This window comes from Gilbertella persicaria (genome assembly GCF_025201335.1).
Source record: "Gilbertella persicaria strain CBS 190.32 chromosome Unknown B0P05scaffold_24, whole genome shotgun sequence".
In the NCBI taxonomy this organism is placed as follows: Eukaryota; Fungi; Mucoromycota; class Mucoromycetes; order Mucorales; family Choanephoraceae; genus Gilbertella; species Gilbertella persicaria.
Genome location: NW_026251985.1, coordinates 209,989 through 223,557, shown reverse-complemented (window position 1 = coordinate 223,557; position 13,569 = coordinate 209,989). Strand labels below are relative to the sequence as shown.

At 36.9% G+C, this 13,569-nt stretch overlaps 6 protein-coding genes across 6 annotated transcripts; 5 read left to right on the top strand and 1 right to left on the bottom strand.

The window, feature by feature from the left end:
* Positions 1–880: 880 nt before the first annotated feature.
* On the top strand, positions 881–1,984 carry B0P05DRAFT_545346 (uncharacterized protein). The gene is made up of 3 exons (XM_051578629.1): positions 881–994; positions 1,050–1,449; positions 1,499–1,984. Exons 1-3 carry the CDS (start codon positions 987–989, stop codon positions 1,898–1,900), a joined length of 810 nt encoding a protein of 269 aa, XP_051434054.1. The 5' UTR covers positions 881–986; the 3' UTR covers positions 1,901–1,984.
* Positions 1,985–2,510: 526 nt separating this feature from the next.
* B0P05DRAFT_471650 (rhomboid family-domain-containing protein) lies at positions 2,511–3,679 on the top strand (the record flags this gene model as incomplete). The annotated part of the gene is made up of 3 exons (XM_051574632.1): positions 2,511–2,771; positions 2,812–3,163; positions 3,270–3,679. 3 exons carry the CDS (start codon positions 2,511–2,513, stop codon positions 3,677–3,679), a joined length of 1,023 nt encoding a protein of 340 aa, XP_051434053.1.
* A 21-nt stretch (positions 3,680–3,700) lies between these two features.
* On the bottom strand, positions 3,701–4,387 carry B0P05DRAFT_572313 (trimeric LpxA-like protein; the record flags this gene model as incomplete). Its single annotated transcript, XM_051581432.1, has 5 exons — positions 3,701–3,790; positions 3,830–4,073; positions 4,112–4,211; positions 4,258–4,334; positions 4,380–4,387. The coding sequence occupies 5 exons, from the start codon at positions 4,385–4,387 to the stop codon at positions 3,701–3,703; spliced, it is 519 nt and encodes a 172-aa protein (XP_051434052.1).
* A 56-nt stretch (positions 4,388–4,443) lies between these two features.
* On the top strand, positions 4,444–6,049 carry B0P05DRAFT_545343 (uncharacterized protein). Its single transcript, XM_051578628.1, has 3 exons — positions 4,444–5,464; positions 5,512–5,584; positions 5,649–6,049. Exons 1-3 carry the CDS (start codon positions 4,521–4,523, stop codon positions 5,853–5,855), a joined length of 1,224 nt encoding a protein of 407 aa, XP_051434051.1. The 5' UTR covers positions 4,444–4,520; the 3' UTR covers positions 5,856–6,049.
* Positions 6,050–6,415: 366 nt separating this feature from the next.
* Positions 6,416–9,885, top strand: B0P05DRAFT_511633 (exocyst complex component Sec10-like protein). The gene is made up of 14 exons (XM_051575620.1): positions 6,416–6,509; positions 6,555–6,633; positions 6,682–6,851; positions 6,905–7,117; positions 7,159–7,317; positions 7,365–7,492; positions 7,538–7,712; positions 7,761–8,081; positions 8,129–8,433; positions 8,480–8,557; positions 8,606–8,717; positions 8,770–9,095; positions 9,140–9,202; positions 9,253–9,885. Exons 1-14 carry the CDS (start codon positions 6,435–6,437, stop codon positions 9,647–9,649), a joined length of 2,601 nt encoding a protein of 866 aa, XP_051434050.1. The 5' UTR covers positions 6,416–6,434; the 3' UTR covers positions 9,650–9,885.
* A 282-nt stretch (positions 9,886–10,167) lies between these two features.
* On the top strand, positions 10,168–12,819 carry B0P05DRAFT_572310 (10 TM acyl transferase domain found in Cas1p-domain-containing protein; the record flags this gene model as incomplete). Its single annotated transcript, XM_051581431.1, has 3 exons — positions 10,168–10,261; positions 10,312–11,226; positions 11,294–12,819. 3 exons carry the CDS (start codon positions 10,168–10,170, stop codon positions 12,817–12,819), a joined length of 2,535 nt encoding a protein of 844 aa, XP_051434049.1.
* Positions 12,820–13,569: the final 750 nt, after the last annotated feature.

The window sequence follows — 13,569 nt, the reverse complement described above, 5'->3', positions numbered from 1 at the left end:
TACTCCTTTGAATCTCTTGTCATATATTATCGTAATCCGCACTTTCATGTAACGTTGTACACTGAAAAAAGCATTTGAAAAAGACAAATCTACACACTTGTCGCCTAAGACTCGACAACATTTCTGTAGTTTAGAGCTCTCGGACATAGTTTGATACGTAGACTAGACTTTATTAATTTGATATATTTTTATTGCTTGTCAAAAGCTTCTTTTAATATTAGTTTTTCAGTTTTTGTTAAAGAAAAACGAAGTTAGTCTGTTAAAGTGTGTTTGGAGTTACTTGAAAAGTAAAAAAATGACAATAGTTGATCATTTCCGAAGCCATACATACCAGGCCTGTATTGCTGTCAAAGTTCAAAAAATAAGAAACTTGCAATTTGATATAAAATCGTTCTTTATTATGTTACATTGCATAATCTATTATTATTGTATAAACAGAAATGGCTAGACAAAAGGTAGCTGAGCTTCTAAAGATCTATTTATGAGCTTCCTTTTTCTTTTTTCTTTTTTTTTTTTCTTTATGTTTTCGTTCATAATGAAGACAAAAAAAAAGGTACCAAAAACTGCTGCTCCTTTTATGAAGATTCAACTTGTTACAGAAAAAGAAAGAAATTGAATTTTTTATTAGTTGGAAATGTTCTCATTTCTAGGGTCTAGTTAAATTAAGTGGTGCTACATGTAACCATCATTGGTGAACTTAGGGGTCCAAGCAGTAAAATGTTACACTGCGCAAAGAAGAGAGAACAACTGGTGTATTTTGGATGTATTCACGAGAAGATATAAAAAAAAGTTCTGATTTTGTTCATAAAAGCTTCTCTTTCTCCTCCTTCTTCTTTTTCAACCAAACAATACATTTTGTTATTTGAATTTAAGCGCCAAATAGGCGTCAGACGATATATACCTTATTACCAGATGAATATAACCACAATAGAAGCATTATACCTGACTATTATCGGTGTAGAAGCTTTAATTACACTGCTCATTGCATGGAAAACTTTTTGTCAACCAAAAAAAGTGAGATACGTCTTACTGTCATTTTGTGTCCTTACTCTTCCTTCATGCGTTGTGAATGCAATGACAAAAATGGGAAGAATGCCACTTCATTGGAATTCATTTTGTTATTTACTGTCAACGATGATAATGCTTGCTATACACTTTTGGCTTAATTTAGATGTTGGCAAGCACTTGCGTCCCCAAGGAATTCAATGGACAAACCCTTATATTATTATAGCCCTGATTTCTCTTTGTGGTTCCTTGGGCTGTCTTATTGCTCAAATAGTCATTCTGTTGATCAGACATGCTGATTTTCCTTTTCGTCCTCTGTTTATTACGGGTGTATGCGTGGCCATTGCCTGTGATAGTGGCATATATATCTATTCGTTTTCTACACTTATTCAGTTCAGAAGTCAAAGACGACACAAAGGACAGTCAAGAACAACTTCTTTAGGTGTAAGTCATATCAACCTTCTTATGTTGTTACTTATCATGTAATCTATAGGTCTGGTTTTTGGTGATCCAGATGATTTGGTATGGATTATTTGGCGCACTTTATATTTGGTTCTTTTGCCAAGACTGGTACTTGTTTGATGTACATCTTGTTTTTGATTACCTGATGCGATTTATTCTATGCCTCATGTTTACTTGGCCACCACCCAATTGTGCTATTGAATTCATGGCAGAGCGACTCTTCTCAAGCTTATCACACGAAAGCAGTAATGGAAAAGACAACACTATCAAGATATCGACTTTCTCGAAAAGTAAAAGCAACACAATACCTTTTGGATATCGACAACAGAAAGATACTATTGAGAAATATCATGGCAACAATGAAGACATTGAAGAGTGTCGTCCTGACATTTTCTTTTCAAGTGATGTTGCTATTATACCAAACAAATCTTAAAGCCATATTGTATTTAAAGTCAGTCGTTGATTCCAAGCCCAATGTATAAAAATAAAAACTATATAAACCTGTTACTATTCCTTTCTTTCTCGTATTTTATCACCTTTACCAAATGAGCGATACTAACAAAGACCATAACCCTTTTCGTGAACAACAAGAGACCCAAGTTCCTGAATCTCCTCATGTTAACTTCTCGACCAGATCGCCTTCGATCTTGCCTACACCTGTCTATCATGATGATAGTTCTTCTCTCATTTCTTCTCCTGTCTTGCCCTCCCCTTCTGTAGCTAATAATAAACCCTCCCCACTTAACCAACAAATCAATCAAAAAGAAGAAGAAGAAGAGCAAAATCATGACGAGATTAAATTGGATGAAAAGAAAATTAATGAGACATATGGTCCTACTTTTCAAGAAGATGAACATCAATACAATGCTTCAGCCGCGCCAGTGACAAGTGCATTACTTACAAGTGGCTTTGTACCACCAACATCACCACCACCACAACAACAACAACCATTTTCAACAGACCAAGACTATCACAATGAAAAAATTGTCACAGCCTCATCCGTACCACCACCACCTATTGGACAAAGCCGGGCTGGTACTTTTATGAACCGACTCAAAGGATACCAACACCCAAATGATATTGAAGGAGGAAATACCCCACCTTTTCAACGGTTTGAAGAAGCACCCCGTAGAAGCTTGCTCTATAGACAATTGTTTGGTGGTTCACGATTTGCTTCATTTACATATTTAACTGCCATTGCCATGATTGCTACTTTTGTTTATGAACTTATCAGAAACACTCAATTGACAGGCAGTGCCATCCAGACATCTCCCTTTAACCCTATGGTGGGTCCCAATTACATGGTAAGTGATGACTGATTATTTGATTTACTTATCATTATAGGCCTTGGTCAATATGGGAAGTAAATTTGATCCTTGCATGCGATCTATCCCATCTTACTCTGCTTCTACTTCAATTAGCAATTGTTATGCTAGTACAGAATCTACATGCACCATTGAAGAGTTGTGCGGCTTTGGTGGCTTCCAAGGTGGTACACCAAACCAAAGTTTTCGCTTCTTTACCAGTATCTTTCTTCATGCGGGTATTGTTCACATCTTGATGAATTTGATTACACACTTTTCGCTTGGTAGTGATATTGAACGTATCTTGGGCAGTATTCGTTATGCCATCTTGTATCTTGGCTCTGGTGTTTTTGGCTTTGTTCTTAGTGCATTACTGGCTGGTCCTACTGTGTGTAAGTTTTTTTTTTTTTTTTTTTTTTTTTTTTTTTTTTTTTTTTTTTTTTTTTTTTTTTTTTTTTAGAGCCTTAGCATGATGTATACTAAAGATTCTATAAATAGCTTCAATGGGCTGTTCAGGCGCACTTTTTGGTATTGTTGGATTTACTGTAGTCGATTTACTTTTCCGTTGGAGAGAAACAAAGCGACCTGGGCGTGAATTAGCCCAATTACTGTTTGTGGTCGTGGTCTCTTTGGTCTTGGGTTTACTTCCAGGCCTTGATAATTTTGCACACATTGGTGGGCTCGTGATGGGCTTATTGCTTGGGACTTTGCTTTCTTCTATTCGGTCTACTGCTTCTGCTCGTGCAAAGATGATAACATGGATCTGTAAAGTGATCTCACTCGTCCTTATTGTTGTCTTGTTTATTGTTGTCTTGCAAGCATTTTATCAAGCCAGTGACTTATCTGCTGTATGCCCTGGTTGTAAATACCTTTCTTGTTTACCTGTCAATGGCTGGTGTGATGTATAAATAATATATAGTTTATTCAATTTAGGATGCTTCTAACTTTTTCAAATGATTGTATTTTGGCAAGACTTCACGAAGATAGTCTAGATGCCGGGTATGCAGTGTAGCTTGTGTCTAATAGAGATGAGTTGGCGTTATTCAAGATCAACTTACAGGTAAAGGTTCACTTTGAGTTCTTCTTTTGGATTCAAGTCCATAAATCACAGTGAGATCAGGAATGGTTTCGTTGCTTTCTGTGGCACAGGCAGCACCAATCACACAGTAATTTCCAATGGCTGTACTGCCTAGAATACGTGCTCTTGCTTCTACCACATTGTTGTTGCCGATGCGTGTTCCTTCTACATGACATCCAACCTCAAACTCATTATCATCGCCAATCACAAGTGGAGTTGAGTTTCTAAGCAAAGTCAGATCGCGTTTAAGAATAGAACATACTTGTTAAAGATGACCACATTCTCTTCAATAATGTTGTTTTTGCCTATATAGATAGGTCCACTCTCGGCAATAATGCGACATTGAGGGTGTAATACAGTGCCTTATGTTTTACATCAATATCAAGTGCGTCATGGTCTTTATTGTACCTGAGCCTATTGAAATCTCGCCTTTAAGTTCTGTTTCTTGACATACAATTGACTTGGGACCTGCTGTAATACGATTTCTGTTGTCTTCTTTAGTTCATGATCAGTTGATGCTTTTTCTATACCTAGACATAATACTGTAAGCAAAAAAAAAAAAAAAAAAAAAAAAGAGAGAAAGAGAAAAGAGGAATAAGACGGACTCTGGATTCTATTGGAACTCAATACGCAGCTATACAGTTTTTTTTTTAGAGTCTGTTTCTTTTATCATGGTTATGATTAGACTCCTTTCCAAGAATTCACCAAGTATACGTACAGCTTATAGTACGATCTATACACGACATGTACACATTTCAAAATCAATTGCTTTCCCTCGTCAATTAAATGCTACAGCACAGGTACCAAAGACACCACTACCCGTTTCTTCACAATGGCCAGCTCAACATGGATTCCCTCATGTACGATATATGGGTCCTGTCTTGTATGGCATTACACTCTGTGCAGGTACTTTTATGGTAGCAGGCACTGTATTTGACCGTAATCAACAAACATTATGGGATCGTATCCGAGCTCATTCTCGACAATGGTCCCTTTTTGGAATAAGCGATGAGTCATTACTGACAGAATTATGGAAAGAAAAAAGGGACATGATAATCGAAAGACGACGTGCAATACTAGAGAATCTTGCTCGACGCTTAGACAATATGCACTTACCTACAGACATCAAACGTGCTTTATGGATGGTGGGCGAGAAACTGACATCCATGTCTGAAGCTGAAAAAACCCTGGCAGGACTGATTGCGATCAATACAGTCGTGTTTGGTCTTTGGAAAGTACCTCGCTTGACTTCTTTGATGAGTCAATGGTTTTTGCATCTGCCAGGCAGCAAAAAGAACATCACTTTGTTGACCAGCTGTTTCTCTCACCAAGAGTTTTTCCATTTTACATTGAACATGGTGGGTTTATGGTCTTTTGGTAAGGTGGTGCATGATGCTCTTGGTAGAGAACAGTTTATTGCTATGTATTTGGGTGCTGGTGTAGGTGCCAATGTGATCAGTCATGTGTGTAGTCTGGCATTAAGACGTTCAAGACCATTGCTGCCTAGTCTAGGTGCTAGCGGTGCTATTTATTCACTTGTAGCTGCTACAGCCATTATGTATCCCAATTCAAGTATTAGTTTGATCTTTTTGCCCATGATTCCCATTCAATTAGGGTAAGCCTATATCTAATTGTAGGCAGTTCTCATTATTTTTAACCTAGATTTGCACTTCCTGCTTTAATGGCCTTTGATGCAGCTGGTATTCTGTTTAAATGGAGAATGTTTGATCATTTTGTAAGCCCATCACTATTATTATTATTATTATTATTATTACTATGCAACTCATTCTTTCTATAAGGCACACTTGGCTGGTGCTAGTCTAGGTATTGGTTACTTGACTTATGGTGAGCAATATATTTGGACGCCTCTTATTCGAAAAATACACGAATCTCGATCCAGAAGAGAAGGTAATGGTAGTGGAAGAAATAATGGTACTTTTATGTGGACAGAAGCAAGACAACCCGAGCAGCGTAATACATGGTCTGGTTGGTTTAATAAATCATAAATTTTCATTTTAATTACAACATCAAAAAAAAATATCGATTGCATTTTAGTACCGGTGCTCCCTAAACCCTACAAAAAGAAGTAGGTTGAGAGCCACAGTGTGGATAGCAAACGCGGTTTTGTCTTTGGTGGTAGTGTTGTGTAACATGCAATTAGGCCGACAGAGTCAGTTCCGCACACATCCACAAGCTTAAGAACCCCAGTAAGGAATCTGTCATTGGTCACGGTGTATTCTGAGTTATGAGAGACATATAATAATTCTCCAAATTGTGGTCATTAAAAAAACCTTTTTCAATCTATATGTACCTTTTGATTTTACAAGTATTATCATATTAATAAACAACCGTATAGTCAACATAAAATACTTATACAAGTTGATCCGGATTTTTTCTGAAAGCAAATATCAGTCATTAACAAAAGAGGAAATATGATTGCCCTGAAGAAACATTGCTTATGAGAACAAACAAGTTGAAATATTATCAAATAAATGTCTCAAGGCAGTGTTACCTTCATAATTGACACGCCGCTATAAATTTGAATTTGGCTTCTTGCTTTAACCTTCTTTTTCTTGACTCCATACATGATGTCTTCTAATAACCCCTTTTATGAGCTTGCTCCAGAAATAAAGGGTCTATTAACCATAGAAACGTTTAGAGTGAGTTTGCAGTAGCCCAAGATTAGGCATCTCAACTTAATATAGGAAAATGTCTCTACAACAGACTTTATTGAAAGGATTTCGGCCAGTGTCCTTGATCAGATGAAAGATGTCAACGGAAACTGTAATATAATCACTTTCAATGATGACCCTTTACTAAGGTTTATTGTAGCTGTTGCTTTAGACCCAAAACCATTTATTCGGACATTTGAAAGTGTCTTGGAAGAACTTCAACAGTTAAAGACACGTGTTCAAGAACAGTGCAGTGAACTTGAGAACAGTACTCAAGCAGCAGAACTAGAATACAAAAGAAATATTACTGATCTCCATGGAGCATTTGAAGTAAGCATAAGGCCATTATTCGGACAGGGAGGAATTAATTAAACTTATTGCAGGATGTTTATCGTTCTTATGATAGTTTAGAAAGTAGGATAGGTGATGTTGGTAAAACTGCTATTCGTATTGGTGAGCAACTAGAGACGATTGATAAAGAAAGATCAAAGGCATCTGAAAGTCGAGACGTGATTGAGTATTTTATGGAATTTCAAGAGGGAAATACTGAAAGATTGGATACATTGCGTCAAGGAGGTGAAGAAGGTCAATTAAAGGTAAACAACATAATGTCCGACAGTGATTGATGTCTATTTAGGCTGCTATTGTTGGAAGAAGATTGAATGCTGTAGCTAAAGAAGTAGACAATGATAAAGAAGCAAGAATTGCTATTGAAAAGTTTTGTGAAAGTTTTGAAAAAGAAATTTTAGAAGATTTTGACAAGGCTTATGAGGAAGGAGATCCTCGTAGTATGGCAGTAAGTCAATGTATTCCAAACAAAAATCACTTATACATTCAGAAAAGCATTGTGCCAAAGTCTTGTTTGAATTCAATGGTGGTGCCTCTTGTGTTCAAACTTATGTAAATCAACATGAATTCTTTATGTCAAGCATAAGAATTGAAGAAATGGATCAAGTTAGAGATTCTGAAGAGTAAGTGATTGAACAACACATTTGTGTATAGACTAATAAGACTAGCCATGCTGACTTGTCAAATCCTAATATCCCACCTCCTGAGGTAGACACAAGTCTTGTTAAACTATATGATGATATTCGCATTACTGTACGCCGAGAAGCTGGTATTATTTCGAGTGTATTTCCTCAACCAGCGACTGTCATGCAAGTCTTGCTTCAAAGAATCTTTGCTCAATCGGTATAATGTCTACACATATACAATTTTGGCTCATTCATTTCTTTATAGATTCAAGATCATATCGAACTCTTGTTGTCCAAATCAAAAAAATACTCTCCTTTAGCTTATCTACGTACACTTTCTTCTACTCATGCTGAAACGAAGCGTTTGATTGAGAATCTCAAGTTCTATTGTGATAAGGAAGTTTCCCTGAAAGATGCAGCAGACGTCAATGGCCTTGTTACTTCTACTTCTCCCGATGAAACTTTAGATAGATGCATGGATGATTTGTTTGTTCCTTATACTGAAGGAGATCGTTATTTAAAGAAGGAGACTGAATCCTTAAACGAGTTGTTTGGAAAGATCGTAGCTGAATTCCTTAGTGCCATGGTAAGCCCTTGAATCATGACTCTACCAATAATAACTGTTGTTTGTAGCAACGACGCAAAATGACTTCCACACGCAACCAGTCTGTATTGGCTCGTACATTAAATCAGATATCTTCTTCTACATCCACTGGTATTTTGTCACCTTCTGTATCAACACAAGCTATTAGCGACATGAATAACCCGGTATCATCCCCAAACCCGTTTGAGAAGACGACTCGTGAGGAAGCTTCAAATATAGTAACAGTGGATGATAGCGGCTTTACTCTTTTGTCTAAAGACGCCATCATGCGTATTTTAAATATTCATGCTGAAGCCGTTATTCGGTGTGTGGAACTACAAGATGTTCAAGACTTGTAAGTCAACTAATGATACAATGAGCATTATACTCAACCTGCGCAGAGTGACATCAATCAAACAGATCTACAACGTACTTGTGGATTTTATTGGCCAAAAATACCTTGATATTGCTATTGATGAGTAAGTGAAAAAAAAAGGGGGATAGAATGGGCCTAACAAGATAATAAGGATTCTAGACGACCTCAATAATCAAAAGGAACCCGAATTAACTTGTTTCCATGTGATCAAATCCTCCGCTGATATTATTCGCTTAATGCAGAAACACTTTGAATCAGCTATGGTAATTTATTTACTGAAAAAAGCAACATGTCAAGAGAATAATCTTTTATTAGTTACCACTTGTGGCAAGTGCCCCATCCACACACCGGGATGTTCTGAGTATCAAAAATACATTCATGGCTACACTAGAGCGAAAAATCAATATTGTACTTCAAAAGAGTGTCGAGGGCATCACTTATTGGCTAAGTGAGCTATTAAGCCATCAAAAAAAGAATGATTTCAGACCCAAGGATGAAGAAGGGGCCATGATGAGCATGGGCACATCACCCTGTATGCAATCTATTGATTTCATCACCCGCGTCTACAGATCTGCTGCTGATTCACTTCAGGGAAAGAATTTTGAAGCATTCCTTCGACGTGTAGGCAATGCATTTCATTCGTAAGTACTTTGACATGATAAGGTTCTTGACTGATATCATATAGTATGTTATTGGAACATTTCAAACGATTTTATGTCACACCAACTGGAGGCTTATTAGTTACAAAGTAGTCTTATTGAAGGATAATATAAAAGTGAACTCACATAAATGTATTAGGGATATAGCTAAATATCAAGAAGTGATTCGTATGTTCAAGATACCTGCCCTTGATGAACGTTTTGAAATGCTTCGACAACTTGGCAATATTTTTGTAGTAAAGCCAGAAATTCTAAAGTCTATTCTCTCAGAAGGTTATTTAGCACGACTTGATCCTTCTGTGTTGTACCCGTACCTGGAAAAAAGAATTGATTTCAAGACTGCTAAACTGGATCAAGTGCTGGGAATTAGTGTGGACACTGAAGAAGCACAACAGAGTAACACAGCCAAGTCAAGTGGTGGTAAGGCAATGACTCAAAGAAGATCACTGTTTGTCAACGACAATGAAGTCCTCAAAGACATCATGAAGAATTATACTCATAACCGTGATTTTTTGGCAGCTTTTAACTTGTCTTGAAAACTAGTTTTAGTTTCGGAGTCAGGTTTTAAAGAGGGAGTGATTTAATGATGTAATCTAATACAAAGCTTATATATTTTACCACTAAAGGAAAGCATGTGTTTCTCGTATCAATGTTTTTATAATACCTTGTGTCACTGTCTATCCATAAAATGGGCATTTACATTTCACCATTTGGTTTTGTTTAAATGGAGAGAGAGAGAGAGAGAGAGAGAGAGAGAGAGAGAGAGAGAGAGAAGGGTCAGTTAATTTATGCACGTATTTTTATTTAAAATAAAAACGAAAGTTAGACTTGATTAAAATCATCAAAGTTTGTTCGTATATAAAATACAAGGTATGACAAAAAAAAAGAAAAAAAAAGAGATCGACGGGACTAATTAAATTACCGGTTGACTTCTTAGACATAACAGGTAAAGTACGAAACAAAAAGTGATCTTCTAAGTTTTCCATGTTGCTTATTTTAAAAGTTCATAGAAGTTTTTCTTTTTCGTTCTTTTTTATTATTATTGTTTTCTATAATGACTATACAGAACAAATTTGTTATTGTACCAAGACTCTTGTTTGCTTTAGGACTGGTTGTCTTTTGTTTATCAACCACAAGATATATTACCGGTAAAGAGAACAGGTTAAATGTGACATTATGTAATAACTTTGCTACCTAGAGCCTCAAGACAATACTCGATGTCATAGCATGCTAAATAAAGGCAAATGGCTAACAGAAGAATACAAGCAATGGCAACCTGCTGGCTGTATGTCAAAGACCTATAGAAAGAAAGACATTGGAAGTTGCTTGGGTAGTTCTCGCATCATTTATATTGGTGATTCTATTATGAGAGAACAATACTATGCTATGACACAATTTCTAAGACCTGGAAGACCTTCTGAAGATGCTATTCATGCAGATCAGAAAGTGTATTATAAAACCTACAACATCACAATCGAAATGTGGTGGGATCCTTACCTGAATACTTCTAAAACAATAGACTTATTAGAAGCAAAAAGACCTAAAGGTCAAGAACCACCTAGTATACTTATTATTGGTTCTGGCATATGGTACATGAGAAAACTTGGTCATGACTATCTTACTGGTTGGAAGCAAGCGGTGGATAGAGTGTTTGATGGTGCACTTCATCATCACATTGCTGATCGAGTGATGCTATCGCCAGTAGAAATAGTTGAATACGACCTCATGACCCCAGAACGCAAAGCAACACTTACGTTTGACAAGATAAACATTATGAACAACTACCTTAAAGAACGCAAAGCTGCCTTTGGTCAATCTGTCACACCCCTTGTCGTACCATTTGTTTGGAACGAGATTGTAATGTCCTCCAAGAATCAAACAGCTGATGGCCTTCATTTTAAAGAGCCTGTTACTCAAGCTGAAGCACAATTGGTGTTAAATTATCGCTGCAATGATTTCATTTCTGACAAAAAAAATAGCCATTATCCAACAGACACGACTTGTTGCTACTCCTATCCTAGACCAACATGGTACCAAAGCACAATCTTCTGTTTCTTTTTGATTTTCATACCTCTTTGTACTTTTCTTGCTTGTTCATCATCATCATTATTTGGTAATTTGTTTTTTAATGTTACAAGTCTCTTGAGAATAACTCAGGTACTAAACTTTATTGACAATAGGATTCTCATTAGCCTGGTTAAATTGCATCTCCATAGACCATTCTGAAATCTTGAGTGCTTTCTTTGTCTTTGGCTTGGCTGTTACTTACATGTACCTTGGAGATCGAACACAGTTGTTTGGCAAAATCTTTAAGCAATTTGATATAGCTACATTCAGTGTTCTCATGGCTACAATGGCTACTCTTGGCTTGGTTACACTAAAAACTCAAACTGAAGGCGATGCTGGTTTCCTGAATCGAAATCAAACAGAAGAATGGAAGGGTTGGATGCAACTCGTTATCCTTATTTACCATTTTACTGGTGCGTCTCATATAGCAGGCATTTACAACCCTGTGCGTGTACTGGTAGCAGCCTATTTGTTCCAAACTGGTTATGGTCACTTTTATTTTTTCTATACGAAAAAGGACTTTAGTATCGGTCGTATATTGAATGTGATGGTTCGCTTAAACTTACTGAGTTGTGTTTTGGCTTATCTGATGAAGACTGATTATCTGTTTTACTACTTTTCACCATTGGTCAGTTTTTGGTTTGGTGTTATCTGGCTCACGATGCGAATTATGTCAGCATATAATCACAAGACTTGGTTTATTTTGTCAAAGATAGTTTTCATGTCTCTATTGACAGCCTTTATTATTCACTACCCTGGTGTTCTAGAAGCTGTGTTTCAGGGACTAGAATGGCTCTTCAAGATCCAATGGAATGTGACTGAATGGCGTTTCAGACTCTCACTCGATTGCTGGATTGTTTATGTCGGAATGCTTGTCGCTTTTTCTACCATTCAACTTTTAGAACACGACCTACATGCCCGTATCTGGTCTAGATGTAAGATGGGTGCGCTTGTGGCTTCTTTCCTTGGTTTGTTTGGATTCTTTTGGTTCGAATTGCTTCAGTCCAAAATCACTTACACAACATACCACCCCTATATCTCTTGGATTCCTATTGTTTCATTCATTGTCCTTCGTAACTTTACTCGGTCGATGAGAAACACGCATTCTCGCTTCTTTGCGTTCATTGGCAACATCTCGCTTGAGACATTTATTGGCCAGTTCCACATGTGGCTCGCAGCCGATACACGGGGACTTTTAGTGGTGTTGCCTCAAGCAAGCTGGGTTACCAAGTCAAGTATGGGCTGGTGGCTGAATTTAGTAGTGTCTAGTCTTGTCTTCTTCTTTGTTTGTTATTATTTAAGTCAAGCTACTGGTGCCATTACACAATGGATTTGCTCTGGTGCACAAACCAAAACTACTAAAATGACTACTACTGTAGACGCTGTTCCTCTCTTACCCACTGTTCAAGAAGAACATGGTTCAATAAGCTCATCTTCTTCAAGCCATCATAGTTTTATAGAAAGACATGATGCACCTAACAAGTTTGAAGAAGATGGACGTATAAGTGAAGATTCTATTCTTGAATTGGTTGAAGAAACTTTAGATCAAACATGGTACAAAACCTTGTATCAGAACTATTGGATCAAATCATTCTTTTTCTTGGTTACACTAGGTATTGTTAATCGATTTTGTTCTTGAGTATACCCTTTTTTGTTTAATAAATTTGTTTATATATATCGTTATAAGTACAAGACAATAAGGCGGGTGTATATCATAAGATGGACTTGAGTGCGAGAAAGGTGTAAAAGAAAAAAACAAGCCTAACACGACTACAAATTCTGTAACATTACTGAAACAGAAAGACTCCGTAAGCAGTGTATGTTTTCTTTCATTCACTTTACGAAATGGCCTACAGGATGATGGCAGAGATTATTGTCGTTGTACGAAATAGATTGGGCCATTTGGGGGGGGGCATATAACACTTTAGAGATTCATCATACTACAGTAATTTAACCAGACTACTGCATTATGGTTTAGTGTAAATCTAGAGCGATAGAACGATGGGCACGTATCCAATTCCCTGATGATATAGCTTATGTTCATAAGCAACGAGCATGTGTTCTTTTCTCTTTGACGCTTTTCTCCTTGTTGATACGATTCTTGGCAATAGTGCTTTATGACATACAACATTAGCGTGTATCCATATGGATTCTATATGATAACCAAGCCTCCCATTTGTAGCATGGGAAGTTTTGATGGAAAAAAGTAAAAAGAATCCGCAGTACACAACCACTTTTCATGAACACAGCTTTTCAATAGAATGCAAGTTCATGTTTGGTTTCTGTTGAAAGGAATGAACAGAACACTACTCCTTTCAAGCGGCTCGTATCCTCATTTTACTCCGTTCAATCGTCTTGCTCTACATATAGTCTTGTCTGTAACATTTAG